Source organism: Sinocyclocheilus grahami, unplaced genomic scaffold, assembly GCF_001515645.1.
Source record: "Sinocyclocheilus grahami isolate Dianchi unplaced genomic scaffold, SAMN03320097.WGS_v1.1 scaffold557.1, whole genome shotgun sequence".
In the NCBI taxonomy this organism is placed as follows: domain Eukaryota; kingdom Metazoa; phylum Chordata; class Actinopteri; order Cypriniformes; family Cyprinidae; genus Sinocyclocheilus; species Sinocyclocheilus grahami.
This window is the reverse complement of record NW_015505736.1, coordinates 630896-655389: the sequence shown is the minus strand read 5'-3', so window position 1 is coordinate 655389 and position 24494 is coordinate 630896. Positions and strand designations below refer to the sequence as shown.

General features: G+C 37.7%; 1 protein-coding gene across 1 annotated transcript in view; it reads left to right on the top strand.

Annotated features, from left to right (window-relative positions):
- The window catches only part of LOC107556174 (adhesion G protein-coupled receptor L2-like), a 47005-nt gene that overhangs the window by 16381 nt on the left and 6130 nt on the right, over nt 1-24494 (top strand). The window contains exon 2 of the mRNA XM_016239222.1: nt 8892-9076. Within this exon, the coding sequence (XP_016094708.1) occupies nt 8968-9076 (109 nt within the window). The 5' untranslated portion in view covers nt 8892-8967. The remainder of the gene's footprint in view (nt 1-8891; nt 9077-24494) is intronic.

Below are 24494 nucleotides of genomic sequence, written 5' to 3'. Positions count from 1 at the left end.
CCGGGAACAAACTCCACCCTCCTTATCTGCCTGCCGATGTTTAAACGATTTACTGTCGAGCTCGTTCTCACCCTCACGCCAGTTTGCTTGTTGAAATCTGGAAAAGTCATACACACACAAAAAAAGTGTTTTGAAGGATTTAAGTGCTTAGTATTTGAAACCCCTTCTCCAGTTTTAGCTTGTTTACTTTAATTAAAGTAAGTGGCCATTAATTAAAAGCGTCTAAATGACTTTGTGGTGTGTGGCCGAATCCTGAATCATCTCTGCTAGCGTGTGAGCTGCCAAAGCTCGAATCATCTCCAAATCATTTCCTCTCATAAGAAATCGATCAATCAACCTGCCCAAATCAATCATCGCCACCCCACTTTTAATGTCACCCATTCAAGACGTTCTTTTAATGCCCCTCACTTTATGTTTTGTGTTCCCTTCTACCATCTTAAAAATTAATCATCCTGTTGAATAATGGCTCACGATGGTGCTGAATAATTGATGATCTGGTGCTTAATAGAGGGACAGAGGAGGCGTTACGCTCACACAACTGCTCTTGTCTGAGGGAGACGCTGTGTTTCTGTGTGTGTGTGTGTGTGTGTGTGTGTGTGTGTGTGTGTGTAAAATGGTGTTCAATAATCAAATGGCAGTGAAGGACAGACACGTAAAAACATACAAGGCCGACATGAATTCTAAACTGATCTTATTTACTTTATTTATACATGCTCCTGATTCTTTTTTATGTACCTCATCTGTGCATGTTATTATAAAGCAAAAAAAAGTTTGTCTTTGTAATATTTTAACAAAATGTAATACCTTGTTCTGCCTATGAAACACATTTTTATTTTGGCTGACTTCACCAATCCCTCTTTATTCTTTAAATATAAAATCTTATTAAAACTTTTATTCTTAAAATTAGTGCTGTCAAACGATTAATTGTGATTAATCGCATCCAAAATAATAGTTGTTGTTTACACAATACATGAGTGTGTACTGTGTATATTTCTTATGTACATATAAATACAAACACATGCATGTATATATTTAAGAAAAAATATGTTATGTTTATATATGTATGTATAATCTAAATACATAAATCATATCTATCTATCTATCTATCTATCTATCTATCTATCTATCTATCGCAGGAGCCGCTCTCAAATTTATCCTATAGTGCCATCTGATGGTGTACAGAGCTACGGAGAGTCAAGCTGATAGTGAAGCTCTCTGCCGCTGAGCAGACTGCTAAAAACAGCCTCTCTCTCGCTTTCTTTTTCTCGGCTAACTACCAAGACTTCCTCTATTCTAATGGATTGTGCCACATTAGCATAATCCCTTTTGGTATCTGTAGAGAAGCAGCTATAGAAATGCAAAAAAGACTGTAAATAAATAACTGGGCTGCCCTCTTTTCCTTTACCCAGAGTGGCACTGACACCATCAGGATTCACTCTGTACCACCTTGAAGTCGAGCTCTCGACTTCAAAGGCAACAGTGTCGCTTGACTCGCTCCCTCTCTTTCTTCAGCACTTCCTTCCTCTCAAACACACTCTTCTCATCAAGCAGTGCTCCTGGTAGATTCTCTTTCTCTCTTTTCCCCCCCACAGAGAGAGGGGGGCTCTTGATAAAATAAAGGCAGTTTAACAATTCTCCCAGGTCTGCTCTGATGTCTTGCTGACACTTCAAATGGGCCTCTTTCATCTCCTGCCGCAGTACTTATCCTGCATCATCCCTTCTTCATCCCCTCTCTCCACTTAATCCACCTGTTGTGAAGAACTTCCTCACATAATTTGCTTATCTGCCGGGGTTCTGCGACACCTTATCACAGGCTGCGAGTGAGTGTGATGCTAATGCTTGTTTAAGAACTGCATGCAACCCCACCTGAGGACTGAGGAATTCAAATACTCTACACGTTCTAGTTTAGAATTATGTCTATTTCATCTATTTAACTTAGCAGAACATCAGTTCATATCTATCTATCTATCTATCTATCTATCTATCTATCTATCTATCTATCTATCTATCTATCTATCTATCCCTTGAATATCATGTTTCATTTGGAAATATGTCATGGTACAGTGTTAAGTACAATGTGTGGATGTTGTTTCATGTTGACTTTCAAACAAGAAGAGAGCTCTTTGGTGAGGTCAGGCATTTGGATGTATCTGAACAGGTCATGCTAAATGACAGACCGTGTTTGTGACTGTCCAGCTGTGTATATACACACACACACACACAGGTTTGTTTTTATGGTTTATGGGAACTCTCCATAGGCGTAATGGTTTTATACTGTACAAACCGTATATTCTATTGCCCTACACCAACCCTACCCCTAAACCTACCCCTCACAGGAAACTTTCTGCATTTTTAGATTTTCAAAATAACTAATTCTGAATTATTTATAAGCCTTTTGAATTATGGGGACACTGAAAATGTCCTCATAAATCACCTTCTCGTTGTAATACCTATGTCATACCCATGTCATGATACAAATTTGTGTCCTCATAAACCACATAAACATGCACACACACACACTCACACACACGTACAGGCACACGCACGCATTTTCACCCGTGCATTTGCACCATTTTGACAGCAACAGTGCTTCCGTTGCTTTTGCAGGAATTAAAAATTGATGCATTTTGTTGAAAGTGAGATGATGAGCCTGTGAGAGTAGCAGAAACCTTCTTTCTTTTTCTCTAGTCTCTCCTGATATTTTATGACCTCTTACATTGGCCAGCTCTCTTTTTGTGGCATGAAAACAGATGTTGTGGCCCTGTTTGCTCTCCTTGTTGTGCCCGACTAATGCAAAAACACAGTGAAGTGCCTATTCCACGAATGTGGTACAGAATAGGGCTTTTAAAATAAGTCTCTGTTTCATTTTATTCCCCTAGTTTGACGAAATAGTCAGTGGAAAGAGTCAAGCTAAATATTGAATATGCTTTTTTTTATTTTATTTTTTTTTATTTTAAACCTGTCCTGTTACTAAATTGTGTGCCTGAGTGAAGTTAAAACAGGGTTGAAATTTAGCCTACACTAGCCGATTGCTAAGTTTGGACTTGACTCATTTATGATCAAATGTTGGATTGTAGTTAATGATCAATTTATATTGAAAACAGAATCTTTACGCATTTATTATTGTTTTTCACATATTTTAAATAAATACGTAAATAATGCACTGTTGAATGGTTACGCTTGACAAATACAGTCAGTGCTACAAATCGTGTCAATTGTAATGAATATGATTATTTACATGCTTAGAAATGACCCAATTTATATTATTTCTTGAATGTCACAATTTGAAGCAATGTTACATTATATGTAACAAAAAGGGCAAAATTGTACAGTAACATGGTTGCATGCAAATTCTGCTATGAAAATTAGCTAATTAAATAATATTCATGTTAGACAGTAGATTATCTAACACATCTAATAGTTTAAATCACTAAACAATAGTTATTTGTGCTGCTAATGCTTTAAAAAAAGGCATGGAACTCCAAAGTGTAGTGCATTCGTGTGAAGTGCTCAGTGCATTTCTCTGCCAAAGAAAGTGTGCTTCCCTCCCGTATCCCAGCTGAAGGGGAAACATGGATTGTCAAGGACTTCTTTCTTCTGATTGGCAGGTGCTATCCATGTAAGATACCTGTATAATGGTGGTCCTCAGAATTTTTTTGCCCTTCTTATACGTCTCCCCATATTAATGTCACTCTATTACCGTTAAAACGGAGGCATCTCGGGAAAACACGACGGGACTGAATCCTCCTTATCGTCTGCAACCTGAAAGGGGGAATTTGGCGCTATCAGTTAATGGAAATGAAATTTTTTTTTATTTCATTTTCAGATAATCCACTCCTTGTCCACTAAAACATCAAAATTACTGTTAACAATATGTGAAGGCCTTATTAAAACTAACTTACTCATAGCAATCGAGGCCCATTATAATCGTCTCTGAGAGACACCGTGCCATTTTAATAGGATTTCTTATACGTTCTGCACGTTATTACGCCGGTGTGCATGTCATTTACTGTCGGAATTAGAAAGCCGTGTATCAGAATAATGAATAGATGAGTAAACTACCCCCTTCCTGTAGGGTATGAATGTGGTGTTCGGTAATCTCTACTAAAAAGGGGCCGTTCAATCGATTTCCAGCAACTTCTCCAGAAGCTCCAGTTTGTACTGAGGGTTTTGGTTCTGCTCTGGTTCTTAGTTGTGGTCTTGTTTTTTGCTTGTGTGGCGGCTTGATAGAGATTGCTCTGATTAATGGATCCTTAGCATCCTCTTTGAGAGAAGGATGAAAAGAAGTTAAAAAGACTGAGATTTCATTCGCAGAGAGTGATTACAGTATTTTACCAGCACTCAAAGCATTATGTATTCCTCTATACCGTGTCTATGTACTTTCATTAAAGCAGTTATTCAAATTAGACATGGTCATGAGACAGTTTTGTCGCGCAGGGTTTCATGTATCTTTTTCCAGGTCTTAAACACAGAGCTAAATGGCCAGTTAAGATGATACATTTGCAGCTCTGGTGTAAAAGCCAGCTGTGCTTGTGAACGCAGGAATATGAGCCGCAAGGAACTGAGTGATATTGGTTTCTATTCTGATTCAAATCTGATTTGATTCTGGATCGTTAATGATTCCATTAATAAGTCCTTTAGTCATTTTGATGGATCTGGTTTAGTGACTGGTTGATTCGTGAGTATTTATTTATTTATTTTTAAAACAACATGGACATAAGAGTTTTTTTTATTTTTTTTTATAATTATAATATTTAATGTCTATTGATTGACTTTTTATTTCATTTAGACAGCGAGCTAACAAAAAGATAAAACATAATTTCAATGCAATGCGATTGCAATGCAGATTTTATAGCAACGGAGCGCTAAATAGCACTGCAGGAAGCAGTTTTAGTACAGTGTTCCATTTGTATTGGTGAAAAAAAAATTATTAGTGGATTAGTTTACCTAAAAACATTACATTTTTAATCAACCTTATGTTGCTAAAAACCTGTATGACTGTGTTGTACAACAGGAGAAATTTTGAGGAATTATACTGGTCACTATTTTCCGTCCAGTTGCAATGAAAGCTTCAAAAGCAAAGCAAAATGCCTCTGTGTTCCACAAAAGAAAGATTTCATTTGATTTGCTTTTCCTGTCCTCTACATGTAGCTTGCCATTTCTAATTCACTGCGTGCACAGCAGCATTTGGAGTTTTTTGTCATTTGCTCATTTAATGTTTGACATTGTCGTCCACCTGACCTTAATACATCCGTCACCCCGATATCATGATGTTTGTCCTCTGGTTTTAAAATGTACACAACCGGCAGCGTCCAGATGGCAAAGGTGAATGCATGACAGTGGAGTCAAATAGGATGTGCTCCGAATGGCTCATGTGTGGCTGTGCATTAACTGGCCCACCCCTGGACCGCTGATTGATTTCCTCTAGCGTTTCTGCCTCGATGGGACACTGTCATCTGATCACTGACCTGATATTCTGGCACAAATACTAAAACATCGAAAACAAACTCGTCACAGGCAAATTTTCATGTTGCTAATGGTACATTAAGGGTCTGGAAAAATGGTGACATTTGTGTCCCTCATTCAAAAATAAAAAAATAACAACACGTTACTAGCACTTTTTACTAGACATTTGTTTAAACACATTGAGAAAAAGCCAGTAAGTATTTTATTGTTGCATTTTTTTTTTGCCTTTCCAAACAGTGCTTCCAAATATTACATCTAAATTGTATTTCTCAGTAATATTCTTGAAGTCTTGAGGTAGTGTCTCCAGGTTATGTGTCAACCCTGTTACTCCAATGTTGTTCTCTTTTTAAAGCATCTATTATATAAATAATAAAAAATGCTGACTGATTTCATCATCCTTTTTTAGAGATGTAAACTCTTTACGGAGTTAGAGTCTCCTCTTTTTTCACTTTCTTGTTACTTTCAACTCTTCTGATACATTTTCTGAAGGCGTAAGGTCTATGCCAACATAACAATTTCACAAGATTTAGCTTGCAGTTTGTTAACACTTAAGTCTGATGGAATGTTTAAAATGATACTTAAAGGAAAAGATATGTTTCATGATTTGCATGATTTATGAAGATTTAGCTTGTCAGCTTGTGTGCTTTGTGCCGACACTGGTGTGTTCGAGTTCCATTGTGCGAATGCGTGTCCCTGTTTATGGGTCCATTTTTTATACACTTGTCATATTCTTTGACCATCGATCTCATGGCTCTTTTTGTAGTTCATTGAAAGCTTGGGGGTTAATTCAGAGGTCAAGCGAGACTTGCAAGCTGTCAATCTCACATTGTAAAGTTTGTAAACCCCCCTCCGCCCCCCTCGGCCTTGTCTCTTGTGCATTATTCCTGCACCCACCCCTCTGAATGGAAGACTCCTCCTCTATTCTCCGGTGGGTCTCACTCCCGCTTGGGAGAAAGACGGCCGCATAATTACACATCTGCCCTTTGTTTCTCTGTTTTGGCATTAACATCTCAAACTGGCCTTTCAGTTCTGATTTGAACGGCTCTCTTCTCACCCAGAGAAGTGGAATGTTCTTTCAAAGTTCCTCTTTTTATTTCACACAACTGTTTTGTTGAGTGTTGCTGGTCTGTTGGAGCAGATGTACACAGCTGTGAAAAAGCCTTCTGGGTCTGGACCTCTCCATCGATCACAGTCCTTATATAGCTTTGTTGGTTTGTACGTAAGCTGCACAATTCGGCGAAGCCTTCGGTGTAAAACGGCGGGCCGTAATCAAAGGGAGTGCCGGTATCAAACATCCGGGCCGGAATCCTTTGAAGATGAATGGTTGCTGTCTTAATTTGTCATGATTAGAGTTTTTAATTTGATTTGCAAACACAAAACACACAGAACAGCGACAACAGGCCGTCCCGCTGTGCCGCGTCGGCGTTGGAACGGCAGTATTTGTTTGAAGCACTTAACAGGTGTTGATCGGCGGCCTTTGCTGCAGCTTAGGGAGATAAGGCCTCCCGCGGAGGGGAGAGACCTCAACACGTTTAATGAGGAGCGCGGGAGTCAGGCGGGCCGCCTTCGTCCATGGCTCTGCTTCTGGAGACTGATCAGCATGTTAACCGCTCACAGCGTGAGACGGAGATATGAAAGTACGGAGCTGTTGTCGTTGATTTAGTCGAACACCCCCTGACTATGTAGGGATCAGCCCTCGTCCTTTATGCGTTTATTTTTCTTCACAGCTAACCTGCTGTGAGCCGCCACTGCACCGACTTCGTTAGTAATTTTTTTTACTCAACACAGATGATTTTAGGGTAAATACAGTTCTCTATTTCAGATCCTAAGTAGGCTGGGAGGCTCGGCTGTATTGTGCTGTTATTTCGCTAAAGCTAATGCTAATGATGCTACACCCACCGTTTCAGTATTCCCATTAAATGGAAAAATTTAATATGAACCAAACACAAAAATCATCTATTGTTTTGTCAGCTTAAATATATGAATTCAAAAACGTGTTCTATTAAATATTATATTTAATGTGATGATGGTACATATTTTGCCGTTTAGTATATTTCAAATGAATTTATAGCCAGTCTATTTTTTTAAAAGATAGTTCACCCAAAAATGTCATCATTTACACAAAAGAAGATGTTTTGAAGAATGTGGGCAACCAAAAATTTTGGTCCACATTGACATCCATTCTGAGATATTCTCAAAATATATTTTTGTTTATATATATATATTTTTTTCCCACTGAAGAAAGAATGTCATGAGGGTGATTAAGTTTAAATTCAGAAATATTTTTTTTTAGTGATCAACAATGAATTAAATGTAAAATGTAAAATTAGTGAATACATTTTTTTGTTTGGAGGATGAACGAACGAACGAACGAATGAAATAAAACAATTAATCAGTTAACTACATAAAAATGAAATAGTAGTGAACTGTTTTTTGAAAAGATGAATGAAGATGAAGTGGAGTCCTACAGTTGACAAGTTCTACTGTCCATAATTTGTTGGTGATATTTTTTTTAGTTTTTTTTTTTACACTTGACAAGATTTGTCAAGTATAACATATCTACACAAAACAACAACGTGACTATATAATATATAGCCGCATTGTTGCATCTTGAATGTTAATGATACAGAAGGCCATAACCTTGATACGTTTAAGACAATGCTTTAGCATTTAGACATTCTTCATCTGATAATACAGAAATGCACTATTACAGTGAACCCCTCTACTTTATGTTAATGTAAACAGACTCCTGATGTTTTTAATCACATTTTCTAAAGTCATGGCCATATGACAATCCAAGAAGCAAAAATTCCCATACTTTCATTAACCAGACATGAGGAAATACCCTGTAATGCGATGAAGTATTAAAAGGTGGTGTGATATATTTAGTGTTTCTTTAAGAAACCTAGGGGGTGCACACACTGTTTTTAATGGGCTCCTAAGTGGCTCGTTACTGGAGTGACGATGTTTCCCATGAGGCCGTGCGTGTGTTTTATGGGAGGCTGGTGGAGGGTGTAAACATGCAGAGAAGGAAAACATTTAAAGGATGAGATATTGTACATGACATAGTCCTCTTTGGCTTGAGAATATGCACCGGTAGCTTAAGTGGACAACAAACCTGTTTCCTCTCAGAAAAGGATGGTAGCGGAACAGGTTTGGGAGAGGAGAGTCAGATAAACGGTAACGACGGACTTTGAGGTAAATGGCTTGTTTGTAATGCAGGAGGTCCTGTTTCAGGTCTCAGTTACCTTCCAATACAGGGTTTCTACTCCTGGGATGAATTCTGTGTGAATTTGCTCCTGGAAAAAAACAAAATCCTGTGGAGGAACTGTCGAGGCGAGCAGGTTTAAAGGAGGAAGTTTTTATGCCTGAGGAGTTCTTCATCGACAGCCAAACACTGACAGTCCGCTGTGGTTTTCTTGCAGGCTCGGAGGTCAATGATGGTTATCTCTCAGAGTGACTTCACCGGATCGTTGTGACTACAGTGATTTCGACCCAGACATGTGGAAAGCGGAGAGTCCAGTCAGAGCCAGGATGGGATGTTCAGAATGGAAGTCTTTGGTCCTCTGTGGCCTGGTGTTCGTCTTGACGGTTGTACAGAGTTCTGACGGTAAGACTTCTCTTCTTCTCGAAATATCGAAATATCTTTCGTAACATCGTCGGAGTCATGCTGTTCTTGAGTGAGTGAGTATGGTGCTGTTTTTTTGTTGTTGTTGTTGTTGTGTTCTTTTATGTGGTGGACGTTTGAAACAGACAACATTTCTGATAGCTCAGATAAATAATGGCTGTTTCCTTCAAGACAGATAGCCTGAGGTTCTTGGGAAGCTGTGTGCATTAACACAGAGCTTGCCTTCGTTTTCTTTCTGGTTAAATTAAAAGAAAGACCATACAGTGTTTCCGATTTTTCCCTCATCTCATCTCCGTCTGTTTACTCTCATGTCCTGGTCTAACTATATAGGCCTAAACCCTACAACTGCTCATTATAAACAATATCCTCAAGTAAACACGCCTCATTACACTCTGTCCCTGCCGTAATATCTTTTTAATGCATTTTTATAATTGAATTAAATGGGTTACTGCCATAGCCATGGCTGGAAGTTTTCGCTTGTGCAGAAACTTTGAAAGATTGATTGCTTGAGGGTCTGTTCCCTGTTTCTCTCGAGTATATCCTAGAAACTTCAGATCTCATCTTTCTGATTTCATTTCGTGGGCCGAACGCTGTCTATAAGTTCGGATGTAACTCATTTGTATTCTGTGCATCTTCTCAAACTGCATTTTCTGGGATTTTATGAAGCTGAAATGCAAAGCAGTGATGAAGTATTGTGGAGCCGTTTTATTGATAGTATGTCTGCCATCGAATGCCATGAAATGTGGCATTGTGCTCTTATAGAAATAAATCAGGGCTGTATATGCTGAATGCTGTATTAGTCTGAGCTCCTAATGCTTATTTGATAATCGGAGCGATCTTACTGCTTCGCAAGAGTGAGTCATGTTATGCTGAACTTTAAAAGCTAAAAAAATCTGTCACAACATCGTGGGATAGATGGCCTGAAAACACTGTGTTTAATATATAATATGCATAACGATACTTCAATAACACTGAGAATGACCCACAGTCTTGCATATTAATAATGTAAAATTATTTGTAGTTTTCTTTCCTCTTCTGATAGATCTTTCTAGCTAGTCCATCTAGAATCTAAAAGTCCATCTAGCTACACATGCTCAATTTCTTAAGCATTGCTATTAAGTATTGTTCCATTCTCAATACTAAAACGCAAGTTAAATACGTAATTTGTAATCTGCGTTGACCAGGCATTTGTGACTTTCACAGAGTGTTTTTCTGGTCTCAGTAAGGAAAGGTTTTTTTTTTTTAGTGCATGGGATTACTTACTATAGAGTCAACAGCACTCATGTCGACTCATTCATGTACAGTAATAGGGTGCAGGTTTATTTTCTGATAAATTAACGCCATCATTTTCCAGCAATTACAGTTTTTCTTTGAACGTCACTGGATTATTTCACGATGGGACTAAGTAGTTTTGAAAGAAAGCTTTGCTTTATATGTCTGGCCAATTTGCCGGTAAGGATTGTGAGTAATATGAACCGTTCTTTTTTTAATTATGGAAAGCACTGAATAATATCCGTTCGTGTCCTGCTGCCTTGGGCTCATTCAGAACGAATAGCAGGGAACCGTGGCCTCGACCGGCGGCCACCCGCCTGTATTCATAAAAATACTTCATCTCCATCTTAATTCAAATCAGAACAGCTTCTGTGTGACTTCCAGACAGCCAAATCACACATCTCAGAATTAACAGTGTTCTTGGCGGCCATAGCCTTTCGACAAAACAGAATTAAAAGGTTGAACTTTTGCTTTACGGAGAGATAACTTTCACCTGCCTCCGTTATTAGGCAAATACATAACCCAGTTTTCCATCAAGGGAATAGTTGATGTTCTATTGCTGTGGAACTCGATTGCAATCTTGACCTATGCTGTGGTTTTTAACTCAGAACTGGATATTTGGTCAATCTATTTAGATATATAAAAAGGTCATGCCTATTGATTTTCAGATTTGAAACATGATATGCATAAATACGGGACTGTAGGTCAGTGATTTGCATGTCTCCAAAGCATATGAAAATGTATTTGGGATGAAAACTCTGACCGTTAGTAAAAGCTGAACCACACGATGGTCGAAATCTGCCAACACTTTTACATATGTGTAATTACATTACATGTATCCAATATATATGTAATTTAACAGAAGCATGGCCTGAAAACACTGTATTTAATATATAATATGCATAACGATACTTCAATAACACTGAGAATGACCCACAGTCTTGCATATTAATAATGTAACATTCTTTGTAGTTTTCTTTCCTCTGCCGATAGATCTTTAGAAAGCATAGTGCATGATTCTAGCTACACGTGCTCAAATTCGTAAATATTGCTGTTAATTATTGTTGCATTCTCAATACAAAAACGCAAGATATATACGTAATTTGTAATGTGTGTTGACCAGTGTTTCTGGCATCAGTAAGGATATTTCAGAGGAAAGTCTTTTTTTAGTGCATATTACTATAGAAGTCAGCAGCAATACATATGTAATTTAACATCGTACGCATCATAATATTTTACTGTTTTGAGTCTTTCGTTTCATAATGTTTGCAATGAAGCTGTTCTTTGAACTAATGGTTGAATTTTCAGAAAAAAAAAAGGTATAATTTCATTAAAGGGTCAGTTCACCCAAAAATGAAAATTCTGTCAGTAATTACTCGCCCTCGTGTTGTTCGAACCCCGTAAGACCTTCGTTCATCTTCGGAACACAATTTAAGATATTTTTGATGAAATATGAGGGCTCTCTGACCCTCCCATAGACAGCAAGGTAACTACCATGTTCAAGGTCCAGAAAAGTACCAAGATGATCGACAAAGTAGTCCGTGTGACATCAGTGGTTCAACTGTAAAGTTACAAAGCTAGAGAATACTTTTTTGCGCAAAGAAAACAAAAATAATGACTTTATTCCACATTTACGTCTCTACTGCGTCACTTTGGACGCGCGTTCACGACAGTATAGTCTATGGGAGGGTCAGAGAGCCCTCAGATATCATCAAAATATCTTAAATTGTGTTCCGAAGATGAGCGATGTTCTTACGGGTTTGGAACAACACGAGGGTGAGTAATTAATGACAGAATTTTCATTTCTGGGTGAACTAACCCTTTAAATACTCAGGACCCGTGTTATAAAATTACTCATACCATGACATATAATTATGGTTATGTTGCCCACCACAATCCTTCAACCCCTTGTTACATTGGAATCATCTCCCAAAGGTTAACACTCCTCCCTATATAAGTGTAACCTAAAAATCATATTTTCCATCTCAAATGGGCCCCTTATTTGGACAGCTGCTGTCCCTCTTGCCTTCAAACTCTGACTGAAATGAGCTGTCTGTCTCTCTGTCTGAAACAAGCCGTCTGTCTTTCTGTCAGAAATGAGCCATCTGTCTCTCTGACCGAAATGAGCTGTCTATCTCGACTCTTTAAACACCTCAGTTGAATGTCTGCTGATTAACAGTAAAAATATGTCACAGGGACGTCTCAAATGGCAGCTCTATATATAGCTAAGTGTGTGTGCTTGTGTCAGTTCACAAATATGAATTTTGTGTTGTATCATGAGAAAGACAGGATAAACTTTACTGCTTACTTTAGGTTGGTCTGGTTGTTTGTTTGGGGGGGGATGTAATCCAAATATATCATCCTCATTATCTTTCTATCTATCTATCTATCTATCTATCTATCTATCTATCTATCTATCTATCTATCTATCTATCTATCTATCTATCATCTACTAATTTATTTATTTAGTCAAAAAAAAATCAAACATTTAAGCAAAAGCTCTTGGAATTCTGGAACAACACAATTTTTTTTCCTTTTATTTTTTTTTCCCCCAGTGTTTTTCAGGTAAGCCTTAAATGTCCTTCATGGTATCTAATTTGTCTAGTTTTATTCAAGTCAATCATATTAAATTAGTTTGCCGCAACAAAAGTACACTTTACAGGATATTTACATTAAGTAGAGGCAGATCCTTGACGCAATATAGCAATTACTACTTTTTTCAGTAAATATAAATTAAATTCAGTACAATTAAGACTCATAGATATTGCCCGCTTAAGCAGTTTCCATGTAGTGAGTTACCTTTTGTTAGTGCTCGCTAACTACTTTTTCAGGACTGTAAGTTGAAGCCAAATTATTTGCAGCTTGGCAAGCTACAGTTTCAAAGTTGCTTCCTCAACACCGATGGCACTAGAGAGAAATGCCTGCTCTTTCAGGGACAGTTTCAGCTGAGAAGACAACTATGCATTGCTTAAATTGACAGTGATGAAGACCATCTCTTATTACAGGTTCCTGAGTGTTTGCAGGTTTTCAGCCCACATGAGTCTGTGCGTGTTGTGTCTGTGTCTCTGGCTCTCTCTTATCTTGTTTGGTGTCAAGCTGGTTGGTGAAATGATGGGTACAGCAGTAGGAGGTCAGAGCAGACCCACTGAAATCAGACCTTACACCTTATCTTCTTGTTAAAGCACATATCAAATCTAAACAGAATTGTGCTCTGGAATATTTACGATTCGGCTCTCTGGCGTTCGGGACGGGCTCTCTGTACTGCAGTTGTTTAAGAGATCTTGAGGGGGTGATATCGTGAGGAGATACAGGCCCCTATTATAACCATCTTTGTTTCACTTCTCTTGTTTTTGTTTCGAGTCTGAACGATTCGATCAGACTGATGGATGGAGCCGAGAGATGGGGTTGTGGATTCGCCTCTGAGACGTTCCAGTCTCTTGAAAACAAAGATGAAAAGATGCATCACTGTTACTCATCTTCTTTCTTCTGTTTTACTCCCGAATCTCTGATCATCATCACTGATGTAGATGACTAAAATCAAGATAGCGGTAGAGTGGCGACGCCAATCACACAAGTTGTTTGCTTTCCCACGTTAACTTGTTTAGATAACGCGTTTCAATTTCACTTACTGTAACTGAAGTTGTTTTAACAATTACATGGATAATTCACCTAAAAAAGAACATTCTGTCACTATTGTTTAATTTTTGAATCAGTCGGAACTGGTATGACATTCTGTCCTCTGTAGAACGCACAAGAAGATGTGTTTGCTGCTTTTCATGATGTTGATAAAGAATGGAATATGTTTTATCTTTGTTTTTTTTAGTTTTTCTTATTGATACGCAGTAATCCCATTCAAGTCTACATGATAAACAAGTTAGGTCAAAAGTAACCTAAAAGTAATCCAAACATAGTCACACTACAATATGTGTAATCCAGATTATGTTACTAACTACAATTTTCATAATGTAATTTGTATTCATTAAGGGACTACCATTTGTAAGAAATCTAGCCAGCACTGTTGTCATAATAGTTTGGAATGACACGAGTACGAGTACGATTTTCATTTTTGGGTGGACTACTCAACAACTAAATACAAAATCAAGGGTGGCTTTGGAAATGTTTCATTTGAAAATTGAGAATCACAAGACTAGCTTACACTTTAATAAATGCTGGGTTGAATGCAACCCAGTGCTGGGTAAAATAGGGACAAACCCAGCAGTTGGGTTGTTTTGACCCAGCGGTTGGGTTACTACCCCGAAGGCTGGGTTAAACATTTAACCAAACCGATGGGTCAAAACAGCCCAATTGCAGGGTTTGTCCCTATATAACCCAGCACTGGGTTGTATTTAACCCAGCATTTTTTAGAGTGTAGCATTCCTCAGTTTCTTGCGATATAAATTAGGACAGTTCCCATTTGTGTGGCCGTCACAGCAGATGTTGCAGTCGTTCTTCAGAAGAGAGTGTATCAGTGATGTCATCTCAAAGATCGATGGCTGAAAATGTGCTGCAGATTCTGTTACTCACAGGGAGGTTTGTTCTCGCTACTCCTACTAAATGAACTGTATCCTGTTGTAGTCTAAAAAATGCTTTGAGGTAGACACCCAGACAAAAAAAAAAACATTCCCAAGAACAAGATTAATCTAAAGGTTGGAAAGCTGAGTTTTACTCTGTGCCTTGGATTTGAGCCCTTTACAGAAGGTCGACACTGACATTTCGGAGATTCTGGGAAATTAGTGCCTTTTGTGTTACTTATTATCAAATGTGTAAATACTAACTTTAACAATAAATGGCTGAGCAGTCATTTCAATTTTAAGAAAGAAAGGCAAGTCAGCCATTTATTAGTAGCAATTAAGCACATATTAATGCCTTATTCTACATGACCTTATTCTACATCCCTAATCCTACCCAATACCTAAATTTAACAACTACCTTAATAACAAATTAGGAATTTATTGAGGGAAAAGTCGTAGTTAATAGTGAATAAGTGTTCCCTATTCTAAAGTGTTACCTAAGATTTTATACACAATGGCAATTCACTAGTGATTTCAAGTGATTAAAATCATAAATTAATACATTGACATCAAATTAATTTAAAATGTATTACATTTATTAAAACTTAGTGACAAATTTAAGTCATGTGCACAGGTTATCAACTCTGTTACCATTACAACTATCCCATATCAATTAAATAATAATAACAATAATAATAATTTAAAAAAAAAACTGTCACAGTGAAAAACTGTCACTCGACAAAAAAAGTAAATTAATCATTTTTAATCACTTTATCATGTACTGTATTTTGTGAAAGAAAGAAAACCTTAACCTGTCTACCCTGTTACTGTGAATTGATCCTTTTTTAAAACTAGATCGTTTTTTAGAAATGTCAGAATAATTATATTTTTAATAAATATCTAGAAATTACATGACATTGAGCACAGGCTAGCAATCGCTAAAAAAAGCTGTAAAACTGTCAACCCTGTTACCTTTTGAATGTATAGTTAGAGCGCATTTTAATATATAGTAATTTAGCTTGTTTATAAGACTTAAACACATTTCTTGAGAGATTTTTTTTAATTATTTACTTTAAAATCATATTTTCAAAATGGAAAAGGCAGCCTTTCATTGACTTTTGTGCATTTTTTAGACTGCACATGTAATGTTGCATTTCTTCCTAAACACTCAAATGACTGAATCACTGAAGGCGACAACTTAAGACCAAGGATTTCAATGCAATGTTTTTACTAACATTCCAAATGATGCTATGAGGTTCTGTTTTGCTTTGTTTAAATCCTAAAATTGGTCCTCAAATCCCACTGCAGTGTTTGCAACAACGTCTTAGAAGAAACACCTTGAATCTGGTCTATGTCCACATGCTTTATACACTCTTTCCTAAAATAATAAGTATTGAATATGACATTTTAAAATGGAAAAACTCCCCAGTTTACACAGCATTCCACACTATATAATACATTGGAAATGTTCAGTCAGTTTTCTTTTTTGCTCTAGCACCTCAAGCATTCAGGGCCATCTGCGCCTCATCTCTGCTGTCTGAGTGACTGACTACATTCTGATATTTTTCAGACAGCCTCAGACACGTTTTCAAACACACTCATCCTTTCAGCCGGACTACAGCGGGGGCTGTTATGTGCTGAAGTGTCTGGGTGCCTGTGATTGTACTGAAAAGCGCTCCAAAAGTTCAGAACCTGACATTCGTACATTTAAAGTAATGTTGACTAAAGCCAATTCCCATGAACTTTGTAAAAGAGAGACTATAGTGCTTTCTTGGCCATTCAGACCGCAAACATGAGATCTTAAGGAGTTTGAAAGTGATCCTATTTATCAACCCAGAGGACAAGATTAAACTTTATTACTCATGAGACTTCATAGAGTTTTTACATTTCATTAAAGTATCAACTTATCTGTCCTAAATATTTCGAGAGCAAGTTGATTAATGAATTTCTAAGACTGTAGTTGTATAATAATAATAATAATAATAATAATAATACCCCAATATTTCCAGGTTTTCTATGACTCTTTAAAATAAAACTTACCAATTGACACAATATAAGAGTGTAGTGGTATTTCAGTTGAGCCTTCTCCTAATATTTCACTTTGACCAACTTATAAAACACTGAAAATGAGACTGTCCTCTGATGTGACACTAACTCAGTACTTGTGTGATGGGTTTCCTGCAGCAATAAGTATCAATGGTATCAGGAGAGCTGAACAAATATTACATTTCAGACATGTGACAGTTTGGGCAAATAACCTGACTGCATGTTGAGTGCAACATCTTATAGTCCAGAGGTCCATTCCACAAAGAATTATAGGTCAGAAAAGCAATACAGCACATATTTTGTCTTTTCTCACATTCATTTATTTCCACATTTTAGCCTTGAAAGTCTTTCAGAGGCATTTATTTTGAACCGGTGGAGATGTCTTGTGTTTCTAAAGCACATTCTGTGAACCTCAAGGACAAGAGTATTAAACTCCATCCAGGGTGCTTCAAACCTTAACCAGAGTTCACTTTACTAAGCAGTTGACTTTTTCTGAGAGACCAATTGTACATAATACAACAAAAATGACTTATCAAAATACAAAACCGGAACATTTTGTTGGAGTATGATTATAGAGCGCTGACTGCCTATTCCAAATGATCCTCTGTGGTGGATGGATGCCAGGCCGTTGCTATGAGGTTGCTAGGGTCTTCAAAGTGTTTTAACACGTCAGTTTCCAATGTGTTCTGGGTGGTTGCTAGGTAGTTACTATCCCATATCAAAAGAGCCTTTCCCAACTCTTTATGGTATTCTGGAGCCTTCAGTCGATTGGATTTTCCACTCAAAGGTTTGCTGTAATTCCAAGATCTTCATATACTGTACATAATACTAATAGCGATGCTTCACTTAGCAAACACCGCTAATTATTTTTCCATATGTGTGGTTTTAAGAACTTTACTGCATTCTATTTTATATTTAAGGCATCTGTAAGCCAGCATGGATGTGGTAACTCCGTTTTCCACTTGATTTTCAGTTATACTGGGCTGGGTGAGGCGTAGTCTTTAATACAGTACAGTGTGGATTGTAATCTTGTTTGACTGGATCAAATAGGTTTATTAGGATATCAGATTGTCATGGAACATTAGCAGCATGCTACCCAAAAATAGAGTATTCCAACATGAAATGTCGGCAAACCCTTTGCACAGTGTTTTTCTTTTCTAGTGTAGTTAAATGAGAATTCAAACAAGGCATATAGGCACTAATTTCTGTCGACGTGAGCGATTTAAGAGAAACAGATAGATTCCGGGGTGAAATTATCTCCCCGTATATCTTGCTAATGAATACCCATAGCTTGTGAACTCAAAACCATAGAGCACAAGTGTCATAAAGGCCTTTTTATTTCAGGTTGTCCTTGCATTTTTAGTGTCCCCTCGAGGGTTTTCAGATATGAAGCAGGGTGTGAAAGCCAGACGCTGGCAGTGCAGTTGATGCTTCGTCAATAGGCGACTATAAAGGAAGAATTCATGACCTTGATGTGGCCCATTGTGCTTAATTAAGTGTAAAGGTTGATTTACATGTGTGAGTCAGTGTGGAGGTTGTTGGTCTCGCTTGTGCCACTTAACAGCACTGAAAAACATCAGAAATATGTATAGTGGCTTCTTGTCTAATGGCTGGACTGGACAGTCATTAAAATGTTTCAATAACTAGCATTTTTCTGTCATTGTAAAGGCATACATGTATTGTCAAGAATTTTTTATGCCTATTTGAAGATTTTTACATCAAAAGTAAATTTTTCAGTAAGTAAATGTGACTGAGATAAAGTGAATAATATTTGACTGGTCATGTCATCTCAACATATTTGCCCATATTGGCCATTAGGTGACCCACTCTGCGTAAAATAAAATGGCTTTTATGCTACTGATATAACTGGAATCTCATGTGAACACCATTCATTTCTTTATATATAAAAGTCTGTATACTTAAATAAATAAATAAATAAGTGCACTTTTAATGTATCATTGAAGTAATTTGCCTGAAAAAAAAGTTAGTTTAAAACATATATACAAAGGTCTGTGTGCACCATGGATTCATGATGCTTTCAAATGGTTATTTAAAAAAAAAAACATTTTTAAAGCAAAATTTAAAATCAACTTACAAGTAGTGTTTGTGAGATTATTTTTCTTTTTGCCTTTATAAATAAACATTAAAAACATGCTGATTTTTACAAATAAATTAATAGAAAGGACAAAAACAGCTTCACTCCATTGACCATACGCTTACAGTTGTCTGTAGAATAGATGAAAAAAAAAAACGGTCTCAGCTTAATATGTGCAGAGTCACGTAAAAAAGGAGGTTGGACCACATGCAAATGATGACAAGCTTGAAGCCAGTTTTACAAAGACTTCTCTTAACAATGCAAGAACCAGCAGGATATGTTTTATAGTCCTACCCGAAGCTAAATGACATAGTGTATTTTTTTCTTTCTTTACCAGCATGTACCTATATCAAAGATCCTCCTGATAGCCCGCCTGCTGTTGCCATGGAAGAGAAGGATGCAGATGAATTGGGGCAAATAGTGGTGCTGAATACCAATGAGCCCAGGAGCTGATAGCTCACAAACATGTTTAACGCCTCTTTGCTAAACTACTGACACTGCCAGTTCTGTTTTGTATTGTGTTTTTAATGGCCCAATGATGCATCAAGACAACAGAAGTGGCCAGTCAGAGTGGCCGTGTTATGAAACAATGTACGCAATCTCATTGAAGCTCGATATCTGGATTAATACCAGGCTTAAGTTTACACTGTAAACATTTGCCTAGTTAATAAAGTTATAATGCTAAGATTTGGCCACAGAATACCAAAGATGTTTACTCGGACCCATGCCAAGGGTTGCATCCTTATCGTAGCTTACCAAAGCTTCAATTTTTTTTTTTCCACACAGATCTCATTCAGCTTGAGAGCATCTCCCCTGTTGAGGATATTTGCATTGCCCTGTTGTTCTCCCTCTGGTGAGACCTGACTTCTAAAGACAACATGCCCTTATAAAGGATATTGCGGGATTATGGAAACCGCTCTGTGGGAGGAAGAGTCATCTCCTCATTGGTGTCTTTGCTTTCCGTAGATTTCTCTAGTATTTGGCTAGCAGGGAGCAAGAAAGCGACAAAAAATTGCAGGTATCAAGCTGCGTCTCCAGTGGCTGCAAGCTGATTCAGGGTATTATGGGTCCCTTTTCTCCTTTAAAACTCTCCCGGTAAGCAACGTCGTCAACCGCAAGTGTGTAATAATACTGGCTGGCTTTGAAATGGCAAGCTAATTTACAAACAGCTGTAGCCATTGACAGCACAAAGCACAGTTCGAACTACATTAACAGGGCTTGGCAAGCATGATGAGGTCTGGAGTCCTTTCGGTTCTCGGCGGGACGGCATGCCGTGTCAAGCTTGAATAACCATATTAAAACTCTTTGCTGTTGGCCCCAGTGGCTGATCCCGGAAGACTCTGAAAGCAGTTTAGATCTCACCTCAACCTTATTGCAAATACCAAAACCGCTGCATTCTATTATCATACACGAAAAGCGCAGCGCATAAGGGACTCGTCCGTGGGCTGTTTTCTTGAGTCTGGTAATATTTCTTTATTAGGTGACACGGTGACATGACTCATCTGTTTGTCATCTGGCTCCTCGGCGGTCGGTACGAGGGAGCTTGCAGCAGGCCGATGATGGTGATCTTTATCACTCGCGCTCTGTTCATTACCCCTCTGCAGTGACACTCATATCCTGGCAGATGGTCACTTTCCAATTGATTTGCCACGTTGGGTAGATTAAAATATTATGGCTCCGAAGAGACGCTGTCCTCGTCAAATTAGCATTTTTGCCTGGCTGTTCCGCACGGAATGGGTCAATGTCACCCCAAAGGTGATGACGGAATTAGAGTAGGATCATGGGAATTGGGCAACAGAGATGCAGGAACTCATGACTTACCGTCACAGCGAAAGCTGATCCTGACATTTCCGGTAAGGGCACTAGGAGTGCTAGCTGTGTTTACAGTGGGTGTAGCTAGCATATAAACACTTTTCTAAGTGTTTATTTATTTTAATTTTTTTGCTTGGCTGCAGAGTGTGGAAAATGTACCAATTTAAGAACACAAAGCTTCTAAAACCTGGTTGCAACTGCAGTTGCCTGAACAAACAAACCAATCAGTAATTTGAACAGTAATTTTACTAAGGCTAACATCTGACTAACGTCTTTTTACTGGTGTTCAACAAACCAGTTAACACTATCTGGCTTACGCCATGTGCTGTAATTAATATTCATGAGCAAAGCTGATAAGATTTATAATGTGTCGCCATCACATTCCTGTGCCACCGGTGCTATAGCAGTGGGGTTACACTTTATTTTGATGGTTCCTTCTGTTGACTATATGTATCTTTGCAACTACGTCAACTAACTCTCATTAAAATATAAGTAGAGTATTAGTAGACTAGGTTATGTTTCAGGTTAGATTTAGTAGAATAAGTTGATATACTTAGAGTCAGTCTGCTGGGGACCATCAAAATAAAGTGTTAGAAGATATTACTAATACTACTAATATTTTAATGACTGCTAGTTAGGGATGGGCACATAGATACAGCAGTAGCAATATATCGATACTCACAAGCTACTTATTTGGTATTGATGCTTTTGTGTACAGCCACACATGCACAGAGACACTCATTCACTTCACTCACGTTACATGGTTTGTCTGTAAGTGCAATGATTGTTTTGTTTTATTTTTCCCCTAAAAATCAACATTATTTTGAAAAATCACATACACTGTAAAATCTAATTAGTTGGGCTTACTTAAAAAAAGCATGCAAACCGATTGCCTTGAAAAAACTAAGTAAAGTGAAATAGCAATAGTATGTTGTACTGACAGATGCTTAGTTAGTATAGTTTACTTACACGAGAGTTCTAGTAACTAAAAAAGAACTGTAGGGGGTACTTGATCCTTTCATTTAGGTTTACTCATGACTTAGTATAGCTACTCACTGACTCCCAGAGTGCATTGCGGTATGAATAAATTATACAGTTGCTTTGTTTTATAGTTGTTGATTTTATTTGACAATTTTATTTGCTGTCTTGTGTCAGTAGCAGCACAACAAAAAGAGCAAATAAAATGGCTATTGTCACAAGTAATGAAAATAAATGAAATTGAATTGTTACCATTGTTGTGGTTCACATGCTGAATGTTTAAGTCTGTGTGCGACTTTAGGATGTTACCACACACGATTTAAGAATTATATAAACCCAAAAAAAAGCATATCAGGGTCTTTATGAAAATGTTTTTGATAAAGTTGATTAATGAACACACACTATTAATGCACTAATTCTTTAATTAGAAGATAGGTCACTTTCTAAAAGCAACCTATTTATTACTTTTCTTCCTTTGAAATCAAATAACTCTGACTTCATAATGCATTACTACATTAACAGGAAGATAATTATAGTAACGTAAACCAAGTTCAAAGTGCCCAACCAAAGGGGCTGCTAATCACTATAATGGGAAGTAAAAAAAACACATTTTAGGAAAATCAACATCAATTTATGAAGTTAGCTTATGTGATGTTCTCTCAAATATTTCAGTTGTATTGAGAATTCAACATTGAAGATGACTTTGGGAAACGAGTGAATGCAACTAGTGAAAGATAACTGCAGACATGGAGGAAATGAGTGAAAAGCCTATTAAGACTCGTTTTCTTTTCTTCTTCTCCTGTTGTTATATTGCACATTAGCAACATATTAGTGCACTGCTGCCTCTCACTGGTTTATTAATGTCATTGGTTCCTTTGTGGCTACTTGAATATTTTAAGTAAGTGTCACTCAAAGTAAGTAAATTGTTGTATTTGCCTTGAAAGTAGCTGTAACTTAATAAAACCTAGTAAGTATAAAAACTAAGTAAAGATAACTAACTAAATCTAAGTAAGGTAAACTATTGGATTTTACAGTGTACCATTTTGGTATTTCAGTATCGGTATCAGTATCGGTATCTGTATTGTTTTGCATCAAATCAAATTATAAAAGTTTGGTATCGCCCATCCCTACTGGTAGTTGACATGTAGTTGCAAAGCTACTTATAGTCAACAAAATAAATAAATTAGTTTCCTCCAGGATTTAGATTGGGATTTGGTGTTTTATACCAAGTGGTGATTCAGTACATTACCAGAAATGTTTACTGTATAGAACAACTGTCCTAACTGTGCACAATTATACGTTTAGTAATTTTATTTTTTTGCATTTTATTATTGCAGAGATGAATTACTAGCAATCTAGTAAAGAATGGATATAGGAATTACACTTCAAACAGCATGTTTTGAGTGCAGTGTAATAAGATGCATTATCAAAATCTCTTTGCCCTAACATTGTACATAATCTTGTGTAATTAAAAACACACGTATCGGTTTTCCACAATGAATCTCGGCGGCACAAAAGCACCTTGTATGTATAAAAACATTTACATGGTAACAGAGCTCGACGAGGTTAAATGGGAGGTGTATTTGAGCCCTGATTAAAAGGCTCTCCCACCAGTCGCACCGAGCAGATCTGTGGAGTCATGTACAGCAGTGCAACTGATAAGGCAGGGCTCTGAAAGGACTCCATTGTGTGTCGATGTGGGGCCTGTTCGCTAGAGTTCAGAGTTGGCTACCTATCTACCTGAAAGGAATTGAAAAGCGACCCTTGTGGTGACTGACCAGAATGACTGATAAGCCTCAGGGGGAGATTATAGCGATTATGGCACTGCTGGAGAGGTTGCCATGGCGATGAAATCGAGCATTCTCTTTAATATATTATTTACTGCCTCCGTTCCTGACCCACGTCATTTAATCAGGAGAGAGCAGGAGACCCGTTCACTTTTAAAAGCGCTGGTTCGTGCGCTGGAAGTTCGCACAGCTCTGGCTGTGTTCCGCACAGTATAATACAGATGTGAAAGAAAGGTACCAGCATAAACTATACATGAAAACCAGCCCAATAGCCAGTTTGCACATCACCACAGGAAAGAGAGAGGAGGCAATCCATGGGCTAAAGCCAAAACGAACACTTTGGATCAATCAGAATTATTCTCTTAGGCACAAGGCATACCAAAAAGCAAAACTGTTTCGTCATGTCCAGACTACTTTTAGACGAATCAAATATATTTTATGGAAATTTTGAGGTGAAGCGCTTGAAATCGTAAATGAATGAATAGCTGATTGAAGTTTCATTTGAATGAGCAGTCTCATAATTTTGGGAGTGAAATGGCTGACCCATCGTTCGGTGGGCTCTGGTCACGTTACACAGGGCTGAACACGCAAAAGTCAAGTAGTTAGTGGACATCACTAAAGCTTCTATAGAGGAAACTTTGAGTCCTTGTCATTGAGGTGCAAATGTCTTTCAAATGGACTCTGTCCTTCCTGCTGTCTGACCACGACTGCTCATTGACCCTGACCGGCTGAAACCAGAGAGGAAATTACACAAATGCTCAACTTTGAGACAAAAGAGACGGTGGATCCTTGGCTTTATAGAGATAATAAAGGAAATTAAGCAAGACACGAAAATCTGACTTCTAAATCTCTCTATGCAGCATAATATGTAAAAACCTTTTTTTTTTTCTCCCCTTGAA